Source organism: Eufriesea mexicana, unplaced genomic scaffold (assembly GCF_001483705.2).
Source record: "Eufriesea mexicana isolate 0111107269 unplaced genomic scaffold, ASM148370v2 scaffold325, whole genome shotgun sequence".
NCBI classification, from domain to species: Eukaryota; Metazoa; Arthropoda; class Insecta; order Hymenoptera; family Apidae; genus Eufriesea; species Eufriesea mexicana.
This window is the reverse complement of record NW_016908500.1, coordinates 1314139-1336346: the sequence shown is the minus strand read 5'-3', so window position 1 is coordinate 1336346 and position 22208 is coordinate 1314139. Positions and strand designations below refer to the sequence as shown.

The 22208-nt window shown below is 34.4% G+C and overlaps 1 protein-coding gene across 1 annotated transcript in view; it reads right to left on the bottom strand.

Annotated features, from left to right (window-relative positions):
- The window catches only part of LOC108556116 (SLIT-ROBO Rho GTPase-activating protein 1), a 60385-nt gene extending 39614 nt beyond the window's left edge, over positions 1-20771 (bottom strand). The window contains exons 1-2 of the mRNA XM_017912073.1: positions 20692-20771; positions 18073-18238 (exon numbers count right to left, since the gene is read on the bottom strand). Coding sequence (XP_017767562.1) covers positions 18073-18238; positions 20692-20771 — 246 coding nt within the window. The remainder of the gene's footprint in view (positions 1-18072; positions 18239-20691) is intronic.
- Between the last annotated feature and the right edge of the window lie 1437 nt (positions 20772-22208).

The window sequence follows — 22208 nt, the reverse complement described above, 5'->3', positions numbered from 1 at the left end:
CACTTATAAATCACGTCATTGACCATCAGAAATCGGCTCCTTGACAGTTTCCTACTCCTTAGCCAAAGGTCCTTATGTCACACCCTCTGTCCAATTAAAACTCTTTACCTTTCCACCACCAACATCTATTTTACCCAATCAGAACTAAACTAGAGAAAACACCGGACCGAACACGACGAGACAGGACATAGAGCAAAATCGAGAAGTCAGTTCGTCTTCGGCACCGATCCTTCAAACATCTAAATTACACGTACAAACGCGTGTTCGAAACGGTACTCCGTTAACGTCTACATTATAACTATTCTCCACTTTTCTCTAAATAAACACTCTCTTTTGACCACACACATTCTGGATCCTTATTATCACAACTAGTCACGCAATATTAATTTGGCGCGTGATAAGCGTTCTTGGAAATCGAAGAGATTCGATACCGTAGGATGCTACAGATGACTTTCGCCAAACGCATATATGCGTCCATAGAGCTCTAAGAGTTAACTATAAAGAATGTTTATGGTAGGGTCGAACGAAAGTTTAGGGATGCGTCCAGAGTGATTGAAGTACCTGGCCCACGGAGGTTGCTTGGGAAAGGGGCATGATTGGAAAGGAATGCCTGGGCATGAATGCTTTAAATAAGGGTGCAAGGGCACGGGCAGCTCCAGTATCCACGGTCTACGGTCTAGAGTCGACAGTCTTTCAACAGTCCTTAAGAGTCTTAAGCTAGTGCCTAAGAGTGCGTCAGTAAGAAGTCAAAGTCGAGCGTACCCATAGCGAGTAACCTCTTGTTTTATAGCCGTTAATCTATGTATAAGCTTACTGTATCTTATTTAGAAGTAAAACAGCGCTATTTTAGCCAATCCACCCAAATCGATTCTACATATATATAATTTAAACAAATGTCAAATTTAGAAATTTTTATTATTACCATCGTTAATTCAATGGTGACCCCCGTCGCAATTAACACGTCAAACATGGTTATACATTGTAACCTATCTATTGCAGATAATATTTCAACATTACGCGTATCGCATAATAGAAAATTCATCGTGGCGCCATGGGCAATCCCTGTAAAACTGGCGTGGCATTCAACGTGTCAATAATAATTTTTACTAATAGAAATATGGGTATGTGATTCCTATAAAATTCAAAACAAGGAAACATGCATAAATTTATATATACAGTTTATAATTATTCCTGATTAATAATATCGTTATTTAGAATGCATAAAATTTGAATAAATCCTGCTTGTGGATCTGATTTTGCAGGATCACAAAAAGGATATGAAAGTTCCATAAAACTTTGATTGCCGAATAAAATTTTATTCATCGTCCTATCACGTAACTGTGTCGTAAACGTGCCATTAATAACACGATCCTCTCCTGTTATGACTTTTTAGATTATTGCGCCTAACACGCAATGGTCATAAGGCCAGGGGCTAAGTCACATCTTTCGAACATGACTCTAAGTTCAAATCCTAAATCAAAACTAACATAAAACGTTCTTCTACCAGTAATAATTTCGCGTTAATAATTTTTAACTACGCTTAACCTCGAAATTGGCTAATAATATTATTTTTATACAACATCAGGATTGGTCGCACGTTCACGCATGGACTAGCTACAAGCTGAGATAAAAATAAAAATAGAGACGATCAGATTGAATATACAGGGTGTCATGTAACTGGTGCTTGCAAGCGGAATAATGGTGATTCTACATGAAAAACTGAATCAAAAATATAGAATAAAATCTTTTCATTCGAAGCTTCGTTGTCGAGAAAATCGACTTTAAATATTCACCACATACGGATTCACCTAACTATGGCTTAGGTGGATAAGCCATCAATACATCAGTATCGGTGGTACAGCCGAGGAGGGGGTGATATTCTACGTGAAAAAAGGAATCGAAAATAAAGAATAAAATTTTTTCATTCGCAGCTTCGTTATCGAGAAAATGGACTTTGAATATTCAGCGAGTACGCTGGTATATACTGGTGATGGTCCGCCATCTTAAGCCGCCATCTTAAGTTTAGTGCACGCGTACTCCGTAAATATTCGAAGTCGATTTTCTCGACAACGAAGCTTCGAATGGAAAAATTTTATTCTTTGTTTTCGATTTGTTTTTTCGTGTAGAATCTGATGTACTCGTGGTTTACTCGTATAAGTCAGAGTTAAGCGCATGCGTACTCGGTAAATATTGAACGTCTATTTTTTCAACAACGAAGCTTCGAATGGAAAAATTTTGTTCTTTATTTTCGATTTGTTTTTTCGTGTAGTATCACCCCTTTCTCGATTGTACTACCGGGGATGTTGCTGGGACACCCTGTATAAATCCCTTTTTCAGAAACGTTTCCAGTTAGGTTAGGAGACAGCAGACAATAAGGTTGATTAGTTTTGTAAACCACTCAAGCAAAATATATGCATTAAATTAACTTTTCATTCATTTATTGTTAAGAAGTAGTTATATAGTTTAATAGAAGTTATGTAGTTGAATAATAATATATAGTTTAGTAGAAGTTATAGAGTTTAATAAAAATATATAATTTAATAGACATATATAGTTAAATATATGTAGTTTAATTTCTTTCTTTCAAGTCTCATTTCTTTCTTTCTATCCACATTATCGCAATTCTTTATTTTTAGTGACATTAAACCACAAAAGAACTATAGGTTGGTCAACGTGATTGGTCAAAATAAAAAAAAAAAAATGCCCTAATGATAAAGCAGATCAAGAGTCAATATTCACAGTCGTGGGATAAAGACAGATGCTGCTTTGTCTTCTTAAACGGAGTATAGTTTTAAACTACAGTTCCGAAAGGTCCCTCGATCAGCCATTAGGGTCTTCCGGAATTTTATCCCTAGTTTACATTTATCTAAGATAAATACACACGCGAAACAGCTGATTTTGTATACAAATACTTCTTATCTGCATCCTTATCTTCATTAAAAAATCAGAATCTTAAAACTCTTGAAAATCTAGTATCTCAGTGATAGTATCTTAGTATGCTACGCGATCTAGTAAGAATTTACTAAATCTGGTAACATTTCATTTCAGAGATTATCCGATAAGTGCGCTACGATCAATATACAGGGTGCCCCACCTAAATCAGGCCACCTAAATATCTCCTATAATTACAATGACACAAAATATTTAATACGTAATTTGAATGGTATGAACAAATTAATAGGTTCCACGAAAAAAATATTTTTTGGGCCATTCGTTTTTCAGTTTTTAAGGCCATAAATATTTTTTGCTTCATAAGTGTATATTTTTCTTTTAATACATCGTATAGCTAATGCTAAAATATATTTACATATGAATATGAGCAGTTCACTGCACAAATTGATTAACTCCATAAAACAAAAAGTGGAGAAATGCAATGAAATAATGTATATTGTTTTTCAAAATTCCCTTTATAATTTAAATCGAAATAAATATCGTAGAATGCATAAATACAAATGTAACTTTCATCCAACGGTATATAAAATTTATAAGAAAAAATAGCCAAAAGGTAATCGTTGGTAATGTTACCATTTTTATGTTACTGGAAGAGTTAATCGATCTGGCGAGTGGAAAAAGTAATAAATTTAAATTTTACTAAATTTTACTTAAATTCTGATAAGACGGCACTAAAAAATTCACCGTTATCATTCGTGGCTCGCTAGTGTATTCGAGTTGCATTATTGCAACGATTTACATTAGAGTACGGAGTTAATCAAAGTGAGCTCTGAAATAAATTATTTATTATTCAGTGGCCAAAAAATTTTTGTCGTTTAACGGTGTTAATCTTAATTATCGGGGAAAGTTATTATAAATATAAAAAGTTACGACTATACCAAGTGCTTTGACACTTAAATTTAAGATTTTTCAAAAAGTGGAGTTAATCGATGTGTGCAGTGAACAGCTCATATGATATTATTCTTCATTTGACCCACGACTTTGAAAATTAAAATAAAACTTGGAATATTTTTTTACCTAAAATTTAATCTTAAGAGTACATGACAGTACTCCCTTTTCTTTAACCCTTTGCAGTCTCGTATATTCGTTTGGCGAAAGCAACTGATAGAGTCATAAGACCCATATATGTGTCTCACGTAAATGCATCGCTATGGTCACATTTGTCTAGAATTTGACATCTTGGAGTGCTAGCAACGGAAATAGCGATTAAGCAGAAATATGTACTGGCAATTCGAAATGCCTATCGTGGCAGCAACTCGACTCCATGGTAGGTTAACTTCGAACCATCCCATCCGCAAAGAGTTAGTATAATAAATTTTTGAAATAGTGTCTTTCAACGCTAACACATTTTCATAAGATATATAATATTACATATTACTGTTGGAATTTCTAGGATGAAATCAAAGCTTTTAACGCACAACGAAATAACCGTATTCAGTTGTAAGCAATAGATATATAAAACTTAATGTAGGTGAAATATATACACTTATGCGAATGTAAAAAACAAGAGATTTAAACACGTCCTTATGAGTTAGAATACTTTAAAAGCGTTCTACACTGTTCCGGATTCGAGACTGACTGCTGCAATGGACAGCAGGCCTTTTTAACCCCTTGGGGACGGAGCTACTACCGTTGCTGGACCACCTGGTATAATAAATGTGGTATCGCTATTTCGGGTGGATTGACTTAAGATAATATTGTTGGCTTCTTAATAGAATAAAATAAGCTTATAAATAGAATGACGGCGGCTGGCTATGGTCACGCAATTCTGATCTTTCTTAAAACTCACTGACTTTAGATTTTGACACACTGACAACTCTTAGACCAAAGACAGACTGCAAAAAGACTGACTTGGACCCTTTGGGGATGCAGCGATTTTGAGTAAACCATACCGTGGGGTTGAGCTGCTGCCGCGATAGTCATTCAAAACTACTAGCGCTCATTTCCGCTTAACACGTTAAGTACCCAGCCCGTTCTGCTTGCCGTTCCGTTCAGGCCCAGATTCGACCGCCAAGTGTTCATAAAACTCGGAGATGATGTACCAATTGTTATAACAGGAATACCCAAACGTTAGGTCCAAAGATGGCGAAGAATTTAACATCAAAAGTTAGCAGCTTTGGGTCCTAGTCTGGGCCGGTCCCCGAAGACCGGCCGGGCCCGAACGGAAAGTCTAGCGTCGGTCCCTGGGGACCGGCGTTGCACTTAACGTGTTAAACGCGATTTTCGTTCATAGCGACGCTAGCAATAAAGACATAAAACAGTCCACCACATAACTTGGGACGTGAGGGTCCTAGGACCGCAACAGCGGCCGCATATTTGTGTTTCTCGGTCATAGCGACGCGTTTACGTGGGACACATTTTATGCGTCCCTTGGTCCTAACAGTTGTTTTCTTCGAACGCATGTATGCGTTCCTCGGCCAAACTGATGGCTTCCGCAGAACGCATATATGTAGCGCTCGTTCGCAAAGGGTTAAACCTAAAAACCGACCCCTTGATGTCTGCATAGTATCGAAGGTCCTTGAAGTCCAAAGGTCGGTATTGGCCTGCAACCTCTAGCAGCCCTGTCACCATCGTTGCATGACCGTAGTTAATTTACAACAATTACACATAACTGTAAATAAATCGCGATACTCGACGCGAAGAAAATATCTCCAAAAATCCGAGTGACTTGAGTTCATCGCTAAACTTACTGCGAGCGGTCAAATAACCGGAGGCAGGAAAAATAAAAGAGAAAAACCTTTGAAAAAGTGGAATAAGAGAAATTATCGAAAAATCAAGAAATCTTTCTCGGTTCCTAGTTATAAAAAAAATTATAAAAGTTAATATTCAATACTAAATTCGCAATAATAATGACACAATTTTAAATTCACAATAAAATAAAGATACATGAAATATCGAGACGAAAGAATTCTGCAACCTAACGAAAGTACCTTCGTGTGCAAAGGCTTAATGAAAAGTTTCGAAACGGTCATTGAGATTGTGATAGATAAAGTGTTAACAGCCATAGTCGCTATAGCATGCAGAGATCGTGTCATGGCGAACGACTACGGTCGGTCGTGGTTATAGTGAAAGGGATAATCGAGTGAGATTGATTTAATTTATTCAGATACGCAAGTAGTCAGCTAAGGGAATTTATCCTGATCATTTTTTACTACTTATCCGTTATTCGTACGACACCGAACTTAACGCTTGCAATTTTACTCTTTCGTGACTAGCCGGACACATATATCTCACTTAAATACACGAACTGTGTCATTACTGGATTGCCCTTTCAGTTTAATACCTCACCTCCAGCATTTCTATTCGTGTTAGGATATTCGTAATCGCACGACACTCGATTAGAAAAATAATTTATTTATCAGAGATTTGTACTCGTAAAAAAATAATTAACACGTTATTTATGAGTAATAATTTACTAATAAGTTTTAATAAAACAGGTAGCAGAAGCGTGTAAAAATTATTTGTACGAATTCCAAGAAAATAAATTATAGGGGTACAAATCGAATGAAAAAGAATCGACCATTTTTTTGTACTTTTTTGAAGTTTCTTTGAATAGTATTTGTATATCGTCAATAGGTCGTCCTCAATTGGCGACGGCTAACGACGAACCAAATTTCTTGAGGAACGTTGTGTTCATAGTGGACTGTATTTTACGTAGTAGCTTCGGATAACTCTTCTGAACTCTTCGAATGTTATTGACTGACTCCTCCGACTGACTGACTGGTACTGACTCTCTGCTTCCTGATCTCTCGGTGGTTATATAATCCTGGTCTCTCTGCTGATTGGTTGCTACGATGTTGGGGGTGTATGTTAACTTCAGCGTCCTTCGGTGGTTGTGGTTGTTTAAACAATCTAGGTAATTGTGCTTGTCTTCTCGAAGGGTGATATATAGTTGTTTGTTGCGGATTACCTAAGCGGTGGCTCAGGTGCTAAAGAAATCAAAGGGCACTGACAGTAAGGATATAGACAACCTTCTACTTGGGACATTGCGGTCCTAGGGCCTCATCAATGGTACTTGAGAAATCTCAGAGCCTTCACACGGTCTATTCTAAACAAAGGGCTGAACGAAATACCGGGACGACATTCCAAGGCTTAACAGTATTATTATTTAGAATACTCGTGATTACTGCACTTTAACACTAGAACTACCGATCTTTGATGGGTACCTAACTATAACGTGCACAGATTATAGTAATTTCAGCGATACGATGAATACGAGTAAATATATTGATTACAGTTCTTTCTTAATACGAGTTGATACCAATTTTATTCTTAAAGCAGGTGTACGTGTTCGGTGATTGCAAAAAGGAAAATTCTGAGACCAGTCATTTTGACTGGGTTGCTAGTTCTAGTGTTAAATAACTGTATAATTATGCGAATTACAGGAAAATTTTTCAAATAAGAAATATTTAATTTTTAACACTCTGTAACCCTATAGTAAAAATGTCTCCATGTGAGAACTCGTTTAAGAAACAAATTGTTGAAATTTCAGTCGTTGATTTTAACCCCTCAAAGTCTTTTTCTGCCAATAGAAAAATGATTCCGTGTGTAATCCGTTATGCTTTATATACACGCATGCGTTCATTAACTCTTTGCACTCGACGATTTTGTCATTAGAAAGAAATACTAATTTTTTCTAAGACTTTCTGCCATAAAGTCGAGGATATTTCTAGTTAGGTGGGTAGACTAAGTAATTCTAGTGTTAATTCCTTGCCTTATAACGTCTATAGTCACACTCGTGTCACTATAATTATTATTATAATTGTAATTGTACTTCAAAATAAGTAGATTAAAACTAAAAATTATTTTCAAATTCGACTCCAGTTTTTATTTCTTATTTTGGAGATTATTAAATGCAAATCGTATATGTATTTCAGAATTACATGATGGTTTTAATACCGGCACATAGTGTGGGTAAAATGGACAATAATATCTCAGACCTTCTCAACGAGTAACACAAAGTATATTTAAGTTAAAATATTTAAATAATAAACTATTTGAAATGATAAATCGATGCACTCTGTCCAGAAGTTCCTTCTCTCTAGCTCACTTTAATGGCTGCTCGCACAACATGTGTGTGATAGCCGGAACAACTGTTATTGTCCGCTCATACAACACGTGTATGATGATTAATAATTAACCCTTTGCACTCGACGACATTTTCGTTACAGAAAAATAGTAATTCGAAGACTTTCTGTCATAGAGTCGACGATATTTTTAAAATGGTAAATGAGAAATCATATGCAAATTAAGACGTAGAATTATTTTTCTTCGACATTCCACGCATCGTTAGGTAATTTTAAATTTGATATATTAATTAACGTCGATCTTTAGAATCTGATTAAATGGTGACTGGGAGTCACCTCTCGAGTGCAAAGGGTTAATAATTATCACACAAAGGAAAAATATTAAATTTGTTGCTAAATTGTTATTGTATTTTGTTTTATGCGTATGTTCGCACATGTTGTATTATTTCGGGAATTTTAAATAGGGTTTTATTAAATTAATTCTTCAAAAATATTGCCAACCCCTGGCAACGTTTCACTGCGTAAACGTACAGCCATTAAAGCGTTAATAACGATTACATTTGTCTGTTCACTCTTTAACTCTTTGTGACACGCTGGGATTAAAACTGTGCCACCTTTTTGGTGCACCGTAATGCATGATGGGACATTTTTAGTCCCACCACTAATTAGAAGATATTTTGAAATAAAAAGTACCCCATTGAACGATTAAAAATTTTTATTAGAACGTCGATCGATAAAATATTAACCCTTTGCACTCGACGACTTTTGGCTAAAGAAGAATAGGAGTTCAAAGATTTTCTGTTACAAAGCTGACGATATTTTTCTGAACAGTGAATAAGAAGTCGTGTGATAATAAACACGTAGAATTATTTGATTTCGATACCTCGCACACCGTTACATTATCTGAAATTTCACATATTAACGAATATCGAGCTTCGAAATTTTATCAAATGACGACTGAAGGGCGCCTCTCGAGCGCAAAGGGTTAAAACAAATCTTGCATCTATCGGGGTACACCCCCGTGGCGTCCTGAGCGAAACATGTGATTTCGGCGTGGCAGTCGAAGGGTTAATATTTGTATTTGATCATTTTTGTAATTAAATAAAGAATTGTTCTTATTGTTATTGATACTTCATCCACCACTAACAGTTTTTGACAGAATTTCTGGCAGCTTTTACTCAGATAGGAGCACAACTGTGTATACGTATTTCTTTTTATTCTGTAATTTGAATTATAATCGCGTATGTACAGTGGATCAGGATCACTAATTTTTGTGCACGTCAAACTGTCCTGCTCCCTTAAGGGAACAAATATATCTGTTAACGAATAACAAAAAATATCGTGCAAATTGATAAATGGATAACTCTGCCATAGTTGTTGCCAGTAACTGCGTTCTTTTACGCCCGAGATAATTCGCTATCAATCTTTCTTTTGATATATGTATCACCTTGATTTCATAATCTCGCACATGCTCTCTAACAAAATGACGCCTTCTATTTAATAGCTTGGTTTTCGTTTGGAAATTACCTCCGTTCGCGAGTTTTTCCGGATTCAGACTATCGCATCTCATTTCCTTATTTACATTATAACACATCCCAATCTCTTTTACCAAATTACTAGTCCATACAACTTCTTTTAATCCCTCTAACGTTGCGTCTAATTCACTTTCTGCTGTGCATAGAGCCACCATTTTTGGTTTCCTGCTCTGCCAATAAACGAGGTCACACTCACAGATTATACATAAAATGCTCAATACTAATAATCATTACTATTCTTTTGTTCTATGTACGACTATCCAATACTGTCCATAAACGTGTAAAATTTTTACATAAATTAACCAAGAATCTGAAACTACATTTTGTTATCAGTAAATAATTATCACGAAACTTATTAATGCTTCGGAGTAGTACGCACAGAATGTCCCAGAATTTTCTGTATAAATTTTGCCAATGTGCTATACAATTGAAAAATACTATTAACACTGAACGTACCGATATTTTACACGCACCTATTTTTACCATAGGGGATGAAATAACCCTTTGTGGTGTATGAGGTACGCAAAGAATTTTTCTTGGTAGAAAATAAGTTAAGAGAAAAACGGAAAGCGAGAAACTAAATAATCAGGGAACATAAGAATTTGCAGAAAATCAAATGCGCGAAAGAAATTTATAAAGTAAATATCGAAAGAGGCCATTTGACCCCGCTTGGTACGGTTAGTGTTAAAATGTCACGTAATAATAAATGCATAAAGAAATGCGAAATCTAACTCGACACGGTTTTAACGTCGAAAAACGCACAAAAGCGAGGATAAATTTTCTCTAAGAAATAAACGTGTTTTTAGAGGAAATAGAGGAGAAATACAGGAAAAACTCACATTCACGCACACAAAACCAACACTCGCGAGTAGTTCACTCGAACAGCTAGGAAAAAATTCATAAGGGGAGTGGTTAAATTCCTTTTTCCGCTTACGCTACAACTGCTTCGCAATTTGCAAAAACCGTGTACTGTATGATCCTGAAATAGATCGGTTAAGCGTGAGTAAGCACGCATATAAACATGCAGGTATCATTTCCTTACGCAGATTGATATTCGTGTTACGTTCAACTGACTGACGCGATATCTCGAATTCGAACTGATCGATTGACTTCAAATTTAAACCGAATCCTCAACAGATATGCCTCTATCACTGAAAAAACACATTAAAATCCCACTGTGTTTATATATTTTGTTTAAACTCGAAAGGTAAAAAAGGCAGACGGAAATCAATATTTAACCAGTTAGCTGTGGCACCCCCTTTTGAGAGCGCGCACCTATATGTGTCGCGAAAATCGAGCGATGACGAGTATACTCGTCAATCACAGAGTAAGTGGCGCTCTGTTAAAATATTGGATCAAAAAGATGAGTTTATTTTATAAAATTGACAATTTTATTACTAATATTTACTTATTTGGTTAACATCTATTCTCTTATTGGTTAGTTTTTATGGATATCTATGAATTTTAGTGACCGTGAAAAAATAGCTAGGTAACTTCGGGCCAGCAGCCATCAATGGGCTCAGCGTCTGGTCGGCGTCACGCGTTTGTCCCGTGGCGGACCATCCCTGAAGGAACCCTATCGTAAATCAGCTTTCCGATTTTTGCTTTTGCCCCTTTTACCCTACATCTAAAAAACGTTATCATCGCGCATAAATAAATTCGTTATGCGAACTGATAAGCTGTTTCAGCCGGTGCATACGGGGACGCGTGAGTTCGTCTCAAATTATTCATATTTTTTATTTGTTTGTTTTATTCCGGCCTGGCCTCAAAATATTCTAAACATCTTGAAATTTGAGAATATGTTTTATTTTTCACAAAAATTACAATTTAAATAGCCAATGGTCGCTACTTTTTACGCATGACGAGTATACTCGTCGTGACACAAAATCCTGCCACTTCTCCATGACGAGTATACTCGTCAAGCACAACTAACTGGTTAAGAAGCCAACAGTACTATCTTAAGTCAATTCACCCAAAATCCGAGCCTTCATATATGGTAACGTAAATTATGGTAAATAAAACGATAATAAAATTACCAAAGCTTGAAAAATACACGTAATGCATGTATAATATTTGTATACGTACTAAATAACATAATATTCCTTATTTCTTGCATATTTGGAGATGTTTGAGCTGCATAACAATCAAGCAGTCTAAATACAGATTTCATTTTTAAAAAGTGGGGGGAGGAGTCAGTTTTGCTTCATTTTTATATTTTAGATTAGAATTGGTGGAATTTAAATTTCAAGAAATTTGAGAATATGTTTTATTTCCCACAAAAATTACAGTTTAAATAGCCAATGGTCGCTACCTTTTACGCATGACGAGTATACTCGTCGTGACACAAAATCCTGCCACTTCTCCATGACGAGTATACTCGTCAATCACAGCTAACTGGTTAAAATTCAAATTCTTGTTTGTAGGAACGCATTCGTTGATGTAGAAAAGAGAAGGTCAGGTATTTCCACTTTTAGAGACATCGAGGTGCCGGAGTCAATGGAGGCCTGGTTTATGTCTTTACAACCAACGCCCCATGACTCGCGAACACGCGAACCACCTCCAATGCTTGGGCTAGCCCCTGAAAAATAGCTCGTTTCCGACTAGACCACGGGTCAGAGCTTTTCCAAGACGAGACGTCGTATCTTTTGTACCAGACCCCTCTCGCGTGAATAAAGCCCTTCCATTAACACGAAATAGTGCCTTGATTTCTTAAATACCCAACGACATCCCTCCATGTCACTTTAAAAAATTTCGAGATTTTTTTTTCTCCGTAGTGTGAACCGTAAGGTGTATTATGAGCTTTTTATAGTCATAATAAAATCATAACGTGTCAATATTGTTTTATTAATAAATCATTTTAATTTATAAATTTGATTTAATGAAAATTTTATTTAATGAATTTTTATTTAACGAATAATTAATTAATTATTTAATGAATAATTTAATAAACTAGAACCCTTTATCATGATATAATATTAAAAATTTTACAATAGAAATCATTTTCTTTAAGAATAGTTTGTCAAATATTGTAACAAAGACAAGCATGATTTTTAATTGTATGGACAAGTAATATTATGGAAGGTTAGTATAGAATGATTCATTTAAATTGACCCATTCAAATATCTTTGGAATTTATGAAAATATTAAAAAATGTTTAAAGCAAAATAAAACAATTAAAGAGTTTCAAGAGAGACATAATTTGATGTGATTAAGTTTTTTCTGAACGATGATGTAGAAAATTAGATCAACTCTTTTCTTAAGTGGAATCATGAATCTTTTAATACAGTAATTGATGCAATTTGTCATTACGTAGAAAAAAGTATTAAGCTATTTATGACAAGAGATCATTAGTCCAGAAGATATTTTAATTTTAGTATTAGGTCATGGCATTAGTAACGCAACATTATTATTCTAAAGTTAGTATTCAAAAATAATTACTGCAACCTAAATATGTCTCTACTACTATCCAACATTAAAATTAATTCTTTTAATTTAATAAATAAGAGACTAAATTATATTTCTTTTTTAAAATCTTAGGAAAAGGTGTCTTATAGAATAACACTGTAAGAGGTCTTTCACTGAAATAACGAATTTTAAAATCCCACTGTGTTTACATCCTTTTTTAAAACTCGAAATGTAATAAGGACAAAAGAAAATCAATATTTAAAATTCAAATTCTTGTCATTTAAAAAAATTCTGAGATGTTTTTCTTCTCCGTAGTTTAAACCATAATTATAACCTTCTTAAACAAAATTCTTTTTGATTCGTTCGTTTCGGAGACGTAGAACAGCCTTAATCGTGCCAAGCATCCGAATCCATTTTTTAAACCTGTCTGTATATATCTTTACACAATTCCTACAATTTTCGTTATTCTATATTGAAAAATTTTAAGAATATTCTCCAAACACGAATAAATAAAAGTTCGAAAACCTCGCGTTAAAAGCTCTTACGGTTTTCTTGAAAAAAATTCCCAAAGTTCTACTCGACTCGCGTCGGTAGAGGATCCTCTCGATACGTCATAGTTCGTGGCGTAGTCTATTTATCTGTCGCATATACGCGCTGTGCAGAGCTTGGGGAATGATCCGCGAGATGGCAGAGTTGCAATAGGAGTAATCCGATCGCATCACCTGATTTTCCCACTCCGAGCTCCGACAGACGCGCTGGCCTTGACACAACACGCTGACATTTCGGGTAACAAGGAAAATACGTATGGCCTATTGTTCACGATTGTATCGCAAGATGGGACAATAGAAATACAAGCAAACCGACCCGCATTTCTTCCATAGGTCATCTGCCGAGCATCGCAGACTCGAGTTGTAGGCTCCTCGCATTTAACGAACGTTCAGGTGCCTGGGGCTAAGAATACAAAAATAAAAATAGACTACAAAATACGCTAGAAACCATTGTATTAAAATACAGCAGTGGTAAAAGTCAGGTGTTAATGTCTCGTCTAACGCTATCGACGTATTTATGCGTTTCTTGTTTTTCGCTGTGCTTTATTAAATCGGTTGTCATGTCCAACTGAATTACTTCTTCGGCATAAATTATACCCATAATTCAATTCGATGTAAATAACACTCGCAGCACAACCCACGGACGTATGAGTATGCTAAACCGCATATGGGTCAGCGGACTGTGAATGCGTTAACAATTGTGTGTTTCCTTCTACAGACCCCTGATCTAAATCTCATTAGACGCGAAACTTCAACAGGTCTGTCCAATCTAGATCCGACATGTCAAGTAATTGACAAATATTGCATGTAACTCTACGGAACCATGGAGCAAAAAGTATACAGATGTACGTAGTGATACGAATATTAAGATTGATTTAATAACTGTTTCTAAATTTTTGATTAAAAATTACATATATTGGCGTTATCGCCCTGGTCACTTGACTTTTAGATTTTTCTTTTTAACCCTTTGCACTCGAGAGGTGTCACCATTTCATAAAATTTCGAAGATCGATATTAATTAATACATCAAATTTAATGTAATGTAATAGTGTGCAAGGTATCGAAATCAAATAATTCTACAATTCTATTATTATAAAATTCTTTATTTACTGCGCAAAAAAGTATCGTCGGTTTTTTAATAGAGAATCCTTGATTTCCCACTCTTCTCTAGCCAAAAAATCGTCGAGTGCAAAGGGTTAATATATTTATTACGAATTTTTAAATATTTTCTCTTATTCCATTTTTTTCTTTTTCTTTTTTTTTCCTTAGGTTCTTTTCTCCTCGTTTTTCCATTTACAAATTTTTCGACCGGTAGTGGTAGGTTTAATGTTAAAAAGTAATATGGCGCGAAATTTAGGATTACTGAGAGAATGTTAGTAAAAATTATTTCAAGGTCATGCAAAGATCAATATGTTATATATAAATAAATTTGGATTTTTACTGGCTAACAATATTGTGGTAATGAAAATATGCTTTTCTATTTTAAAAATGAGGATGACCTTGAGGTCTCGGAAGATACGAAACAAGAAAAAAATCGCTTTCCTGTTAATATTCAGCTCTTTAAGAGGAAAATCTTCTTCACACATTTTTTGTATCATTAAAAATAACGATGATACGATAAAATTGTAATCTCGGCTCACTCACCCTGTATAGTTAATGAGACTATCATTACGGATTTTTTTAGAACGTAAAATTAACGTTAATAAAATAATAATTTTCAAGTATAATAATTTGTTAAGTTTACTTCATTTTAAATATTTATGAACACAGACGAGTATTGTAACGGGTACTACATTTATTTATCCATTTGTTTATGTAAATAATATAATGGCATTTTATTTTCAGAATTGTAGATGAATTTTCGAATTCAAATGGAACACATGAAATAATAATAATTTTATTATTTCTGTTTATTTTTACATTTTATTCATTGTCATATTCTATGTACAATTACGTATCACGTGTATTATATGCTCTATGTATCATTATATTCTATATATTAATTTCTTTTTTGGCCAAAATTATGTATAAATTACAGTTTCAATATTTGCAAAATTGTTTCATTGCAAGCTTGCTGATATATATCATTTTATTCGGAATGTACAGTGTGTACAATATAAAAATTATATATTACGACCATCATGACGTGCTTTCTTAAGCAATGTTGTTCCTCTTGATGAACAGAATCAAGATGCAATCACGAAAAAAAAACAAAAAAAAAAAAATTGATCTGGAAACTAGTCTTACAGGAACTCTTTTTTCAAAATCTCAACCGATCTAGCGGTGAAAAATCACACCATGATGGTCGTAATATTTAATTTTTATATACCCTGTACGATACTGGATATTTCTCTTTTTGTTATTAGATAGCTATAGCAAGTAAGCTATTACTTTCGCAATAAATTTTCACTCTTATAAAAAAATACTTTATATTACCTAGTTGTCCATAAATTTCATAAAAAATATTTGTTCTATAGTTCATTAACCCTTTCCTCGAGTAAGCGTTTTAAAAGATAGCCTTAAGGCGATTCTCCATTTAACTCACTAGCGCCACCACGGTCCATATCTCCACTAAATGTACCGTAAATATTCTATATATCATTGAATTATTTTCCAATTTTGTTGATATAATTTTGGAATTTTCTTTTCACTACGTATGTTATATTATTTGCACAACATAGTCAACACAAATTTTTGATTTTAGTCGTATTACTGAAAGGGATGAAAATAATTGATGAAAATGTATTAACTTTGATAAAATTAATTATTGTAAATATTTCTTTTTCGCAAAATGCAATTTTCTATTTATAATATTTCAGTAAATATTCCAATATTCCAACGAAATAAATAAAGTTTAATAAGATTTCCTCAAAAATAAAATTTGCTACCGATTTGACATGTGTTTTAGATTATAATTAGCAGACAAGTAGAAATTACAAAAATAGAGTAAAGATTAAGAAAACGTGTAAGATGCTGAACGAAAGTTCATGAAATATGTATTTTTATATCAGCTGTTCCTCAAACAAGCAGATTAAACAAGTAATTATGTAGATTACATCTCGGGACACCGGTTAAATGTTCCGTGTAGAAGAGAGAAAGTTAACGAGAAAAGGGACTTCTTGGTTCTCCAATCAAGCAAGAGAGATCACCGGTTGTGCGATATTAATCACACCTAAAGCCATGTTCCACTTATCACCGGAATCATTTTTATTTGACACTTATTTTTTAGCTCTTGTACGGATAACCTGGTATGCGTACATTCTCTGCCCTGATTTTTTATTTAATCTTAAAAATATCTCGAGACCACCTCGAATAGCATTCCTCGAATAAATTTATAACGATTCGTATTTTATAAAAAAATATAAATCATTCAGTAAGTATTTTTGAATGCTTTCATTCTTACTATACAGAGAGTTCGAGTGATGTCAGACGATTATGACACAATTTTGAGCAAATGTATTTTGAAATTTGTTGGGGTCCTAGGACCGCAATGTCCCAGGTCAAGTGGAGGACTGTTTTATGTTATTGTCAGGGTCCCTTGACTTCCATACACTCATGGTCACCTAAACCACCACTTGGGTAAACCGTTAACAAGGACCAATATATCATCCTTAAGATAGGCACAAGGACCCAAATTGTTTAACCCCTTGGTTGCTGCGGGCACCTATAGGCGCTTAGAAATTTTGCGTTTGTGACACGGAGGGCGCCTATGGGCTCTTAGAAATTTTGCATTTTGACACGGAGGGCGCCTATGGACGCTTATAAATTTTGCTTTTGTGACACGGAGGGCGCCTATGGGCACTTAGAAATTTTGCGTTTGTGACACGGAGGGCGCCTATAGGCGCTCGGCGTAGTTTAGCTTCGTGACACGGAGGGCGCTTGTTTTCACAAAAATGGCGCACATCGTGGCGCACGTTTCAATTCCTGCCGTATAGTACGACCGCAGAAATTTCGTAATTTCTCGAAGATTTCAAGCAAGTTAATTTTCAAATAATGTTTTAATAAATATTTTAATTTCTTAAGAATTATATTTTTGAAGGATTTATGCCCTCAAAGATTGCTTTAAGAAATTTTCTAATTGCTTAAAAATTTAATTTCTTAGTTTCTCAAAGATTAAATATTTTGAAGGATTTAAATTCTCAAATATTGCTTACAGAAATTTTTTAATTTCTCAAAAATTTAATTTCTTAATTTCTCAAAAATCAAATATTTTAAGGGATTTAAATTCTCAAATATTGCTCCAAGGAATTTCTAAATTTTTCAAAAATTTAATTTCTTAGTTTCTCAAAGATCAAATATTTTGAGGGATTTAAATTTTCAAATATTGCTTTAAAGAATTCTTTAATTTCTCAAAAATTTAATTTTCTAACGGATTTAAATTCTCAAATATTACTTTGAGAAATTTTTTAATTTTTCAAAAATTTAATTTTTTAGCGAGTTCAAATTCTCACGCATTGCTTTAAGAAACTCTGTAGTTTCTCAAAGGATTAAAATTTTCAAGCCTTATTTGATCTTCCGATGTTTCCTCGAATATTCGCTTCGACTAACACAAATAAATAGTAAAACGATTTTTACGATCCAAATATAACAATGGCTCATACTCACACGTTTGTATATCCGTTGAACGTCTTCCATCACCTGGTTGAGACGACCGACGAGGTGTGTGCTGTATACTTCCGACAGAGCTGCATGATCTCTGCTTAAGGATTTGGTCTCGTTGATAAGTTGCTGCCAGCAAGCGTAGCTCGAGAATAGGGGCCAATGTTCTCGCCTACGAATTGTTTACTGTTAGCTAAAATGATCTACTTCCGAGTACTAATGGTCTGTTACGAACATAAACTTCTCTTTTACAAATCATCGAACACTTCCTAGTTCTAGTCCAAATATTTAACCAGAGCTAGACTCCGACGACTTATAAAAGTAGAATCTGTCTCAATATTCCAGAATTTTAGCTTTCACTCAGTGTAATTTAACCCTGTGACTACTGGCTGTCAGAAAATTTAAGAATTTTAGGTTTCATCCAATGTAATTTATCCCTTTGACGACTTTGGGGGTCTAGAGACCCTAGATTGCCACGACTTATAAAAGTAGAATCTGTCTCAAAATTTTAGAATCTTAGGTTTTACCTAATGTAATTTAACCTCTTGACTACTGTGTGCCAAAAAATTAAAAAATTTTAAGTTTCACCCAGTGTAATTTAACCCTTCGACTACTGGCTGTCAAAAATTTTTTTTTGACGACTGTGAGCCCCTAAAGGCCGTAGACTGCAACGACTTATAAAAGTAGAATCTGTCCCAAAATTTTAGAATCTTAAATTTCACTCAGTGTAATTTAACCCTTTGACGACTGTGGGTCCCTAAAGGCGCTAAACTCTGATGTCTCATGAAAGTAGAATCTCTCCCAAAATTAACAAATTTTAGGTTTTACTCAATGTAATTTAATCTTTTGACTACTGTGTCAAAATATTTTAGATTTTTAGGTTTCACCCAGTGTAATTTAACATTTTAACGACTGTGGGCCCCTAAAGGTCCTAGACTGCGACGACTTATAAAAGTAAAATCTATCCCAAAATTAAAAAGTTTTAGGTTTCACCTAATGCAATTTAATCCTTTGATTATTGTGGGCGCCTAAAGACGTTAGACTTCGACGACTCATGAAAGTAGAATCTGTCTCAAAATTTTAGAATTTTAGGTTTCACCCAATACAAACAAAAGTAAATTTTACTCGTTGTCACTATTTCTACTGTAATTCAAACGTAATTCTTTTTCTCTTTAATTGGTATAAACGTGTATATCAACTTCATCGTTCGAAATATTTCGAAGTTTGACATCATTCTCATTGTTAATGTTAATTTCTTCGGATGATTTATTCCCAATCTTTTCTTTCGCTAAGTTTTCATAAATTTACTGGTATTCGGGACAACATTCACTAAATCCTGTCGAAATTTTAAGAATCCTTGAATGTTTGGATCATTGCATATAATGGCTGTTGGAATAAATCATAGCCATATAATAAATAATGGAATAATAAATAAATCATTGCCATATAATAAATAATGGAATAATAAATAAATCATTGCCATATAATAAATAATGGAATAATAAATAAACGATAGCCATATAATAAATAATGGAATAATAGATAAATCATTGCCATATAATAAATAATGGAATAAACCATAAATAAACCATAGCATAGCCATAGTCAGGTGTGCTAGACGTTGCAAGCCAATAGCATTTTTGGGGCCTCAAGGGATCGTGTGCCAGGTTTGGGTTTAACCGTTTTTGTCCCAAGCAGCGCGATCGCGCTGTTCAGATTTCATGTCGAGAAGGCCCAGCACTTTTAGAGCGTTCTCGACAGCTGACGGTGCGTCACCGACTATCGAAGTCGAAGCGCTATCGCGTCACTTGGCCACTCATCGCCATAATATAAACGAAGCGCTATCGCGCCACTTGGGACTTCGCGACATAAAATAGAAGAAGCGCTATCACGCTGCTTGGGTCATCTCGTACCAACTTAGAGGCAGCGCTATCGCGCCGCTTGGGACATCTCGACATAAAATAGAAGAAGCGCTATCGCGCTGCTTGGGATTCCTCGACAGTGTCTTTTCAAAATCCTCTGGAACTCAAACGGTTAACCCTTTGACTACCGTGGGCGCCTAAGGGCGTTTAGAAATCTGTCGCTTGTGATACTGTGGGTGCCTAAAGGCGCTCAAATGTCTTTTTCCTGTTAAATTTTAAGTATGTACAGTAAAAATGTAATGCAGAATACAAAGAAATAAGTAATGTTGTTTTAATCCAGTGAAATATAGCGTTTCGATTATTACTTGAGTACGCAATAATTTCTCAGAAATGCACACATAATGAAAAGTTTCGCTATTCTCGGGGTACGTCAAATGGATTATTCTGTTGAAAATAAGATACGTGTAGCGTATCGAATATATAAAAATTAATCTGTAAAGAGAAACAGATGTATCTTTTAACTATACGCCGAAGAGGTTCCAGGAATGCGTAAAGTGTTTATTTCACACGTTAGATAAGAATTAGGGGACCAGGATGAGCTGCGATTGCATACCCTTTTTCTTCACTCTACTTTTGACTCACTACGCGAACAGTCAGAATACTTGAAAGAAATTCCTTTTCTTTTAGGATTCCTAGAAGGATTCCTATACCTTCCATAGGAGAGAATAAAGATAATTATATCACGATAGTTATTTCTTTTTACACATAATCCCAATAGATTCCTACCATATGATACAGCTGGTGCGTTTCAAAATGCCAATTTTCACTATGCCAAAGTGCCATACTCAAAGAGTTAAAATTCAATTAGAAGTGTCAGATTTATTGTCAAAATTCAATTAAAAATGTCAGATTTATCGTCAAAATTCAATTAGAAATGGCAAATTTATCGTCAAAATTCAATTAGAAATGGCAAATTTATTGTCAAAATTCAATTAGAAATGGCAAATTTATTGTCAAAATTCAATTAGAAATGTCAGATTTATCGTCAAAATTCAATTAGAAATGTCAGATTTATTGTCAAAATTCAATTAGAAATGTCAGACTTATTGTCAAAATTCAATTAGAAATGTCAGATTTATTGTCAAAATTCAATTAAAAATGTCAGATTTATCGTCAAAATTCAATTACAAATGTCAGATATTGTCAAAATTCAATTAAAAATGTCAGATTTATTGTCAAAATTCATTATCACAGCGCATGCCTAACGTCGAACAACTCAGCGCTCAAAGGGTTAAAAATGGAATGCAACACGAAAGAACAATGTGTCTTCATTGTTGAGAAATATTTGCAATTTTCAATCAACCCTTTCGCTACGGCGAGCGTCGCTGCGAAGTCTCTTCCTTAGAACGCAGCGCGGTGTCAAAGATGGTAACGTTACAATTATACAGTCTTTAGCATTCGGTTTTTTGACGCAAATATTTCGAAGAAAAAAAGAAAAGGAAAAACTGACCATCGCCATAGAGTTCGCAATTCTTTGCGAAGAGAACTAAGAGGAATGGTAGCATTTGTCGTAAATTTTTACTCAATTTTTGTGGTCGGTGACTATAACGACGGAGAAATTTATTAAATTAAAGTTGCGATAAATTAAAATAATATTTTTGTTTTGTGTTGTACATACATTTATATTTTTAATAAAAATTAAGTTGTTTATATAGAATTAAAAAGAAATTTGTTTTTAGTAAGTTTTCGGAACGTAACCATCCTTTTTGTACTGGCTCTGGGTCTCATACAACACGGTTTCACACAACACGGCATTTTCTAGGAACCTATCTACCGTGTTATAGGAGGGTCACCTGTACTTAAAATTAATGTCCGAAATTATAAATCATAATTATTAATACAGATCATACGTGATATTTCTATATTACAAATGATCTCATAAACAGCAAACCGTTTATGCCAGTAGATTGTAAAAAAATTCCGAGGCAAGGGGTTAAAATAATAAATGCACATGTGAAGAAATAGACACATGGTAACACACTGTATTGATATACTGTATGTATGTATGACTATATCCAAATCGCGTTAACATTTTATCTCAACTAGTTTATATTTAAGAAACAATTTTGGAACGTTACAACAAATTTTATTCCATTTTCATACCTTTTAACCGACAAGGTATTTGCGTCGACATATTTTATTTTTGTCAAATGAAATTATTACACGAAGATTGTCATATTATTGTTAAAAATTAAATTTTAAATACAAGAATATAATAAT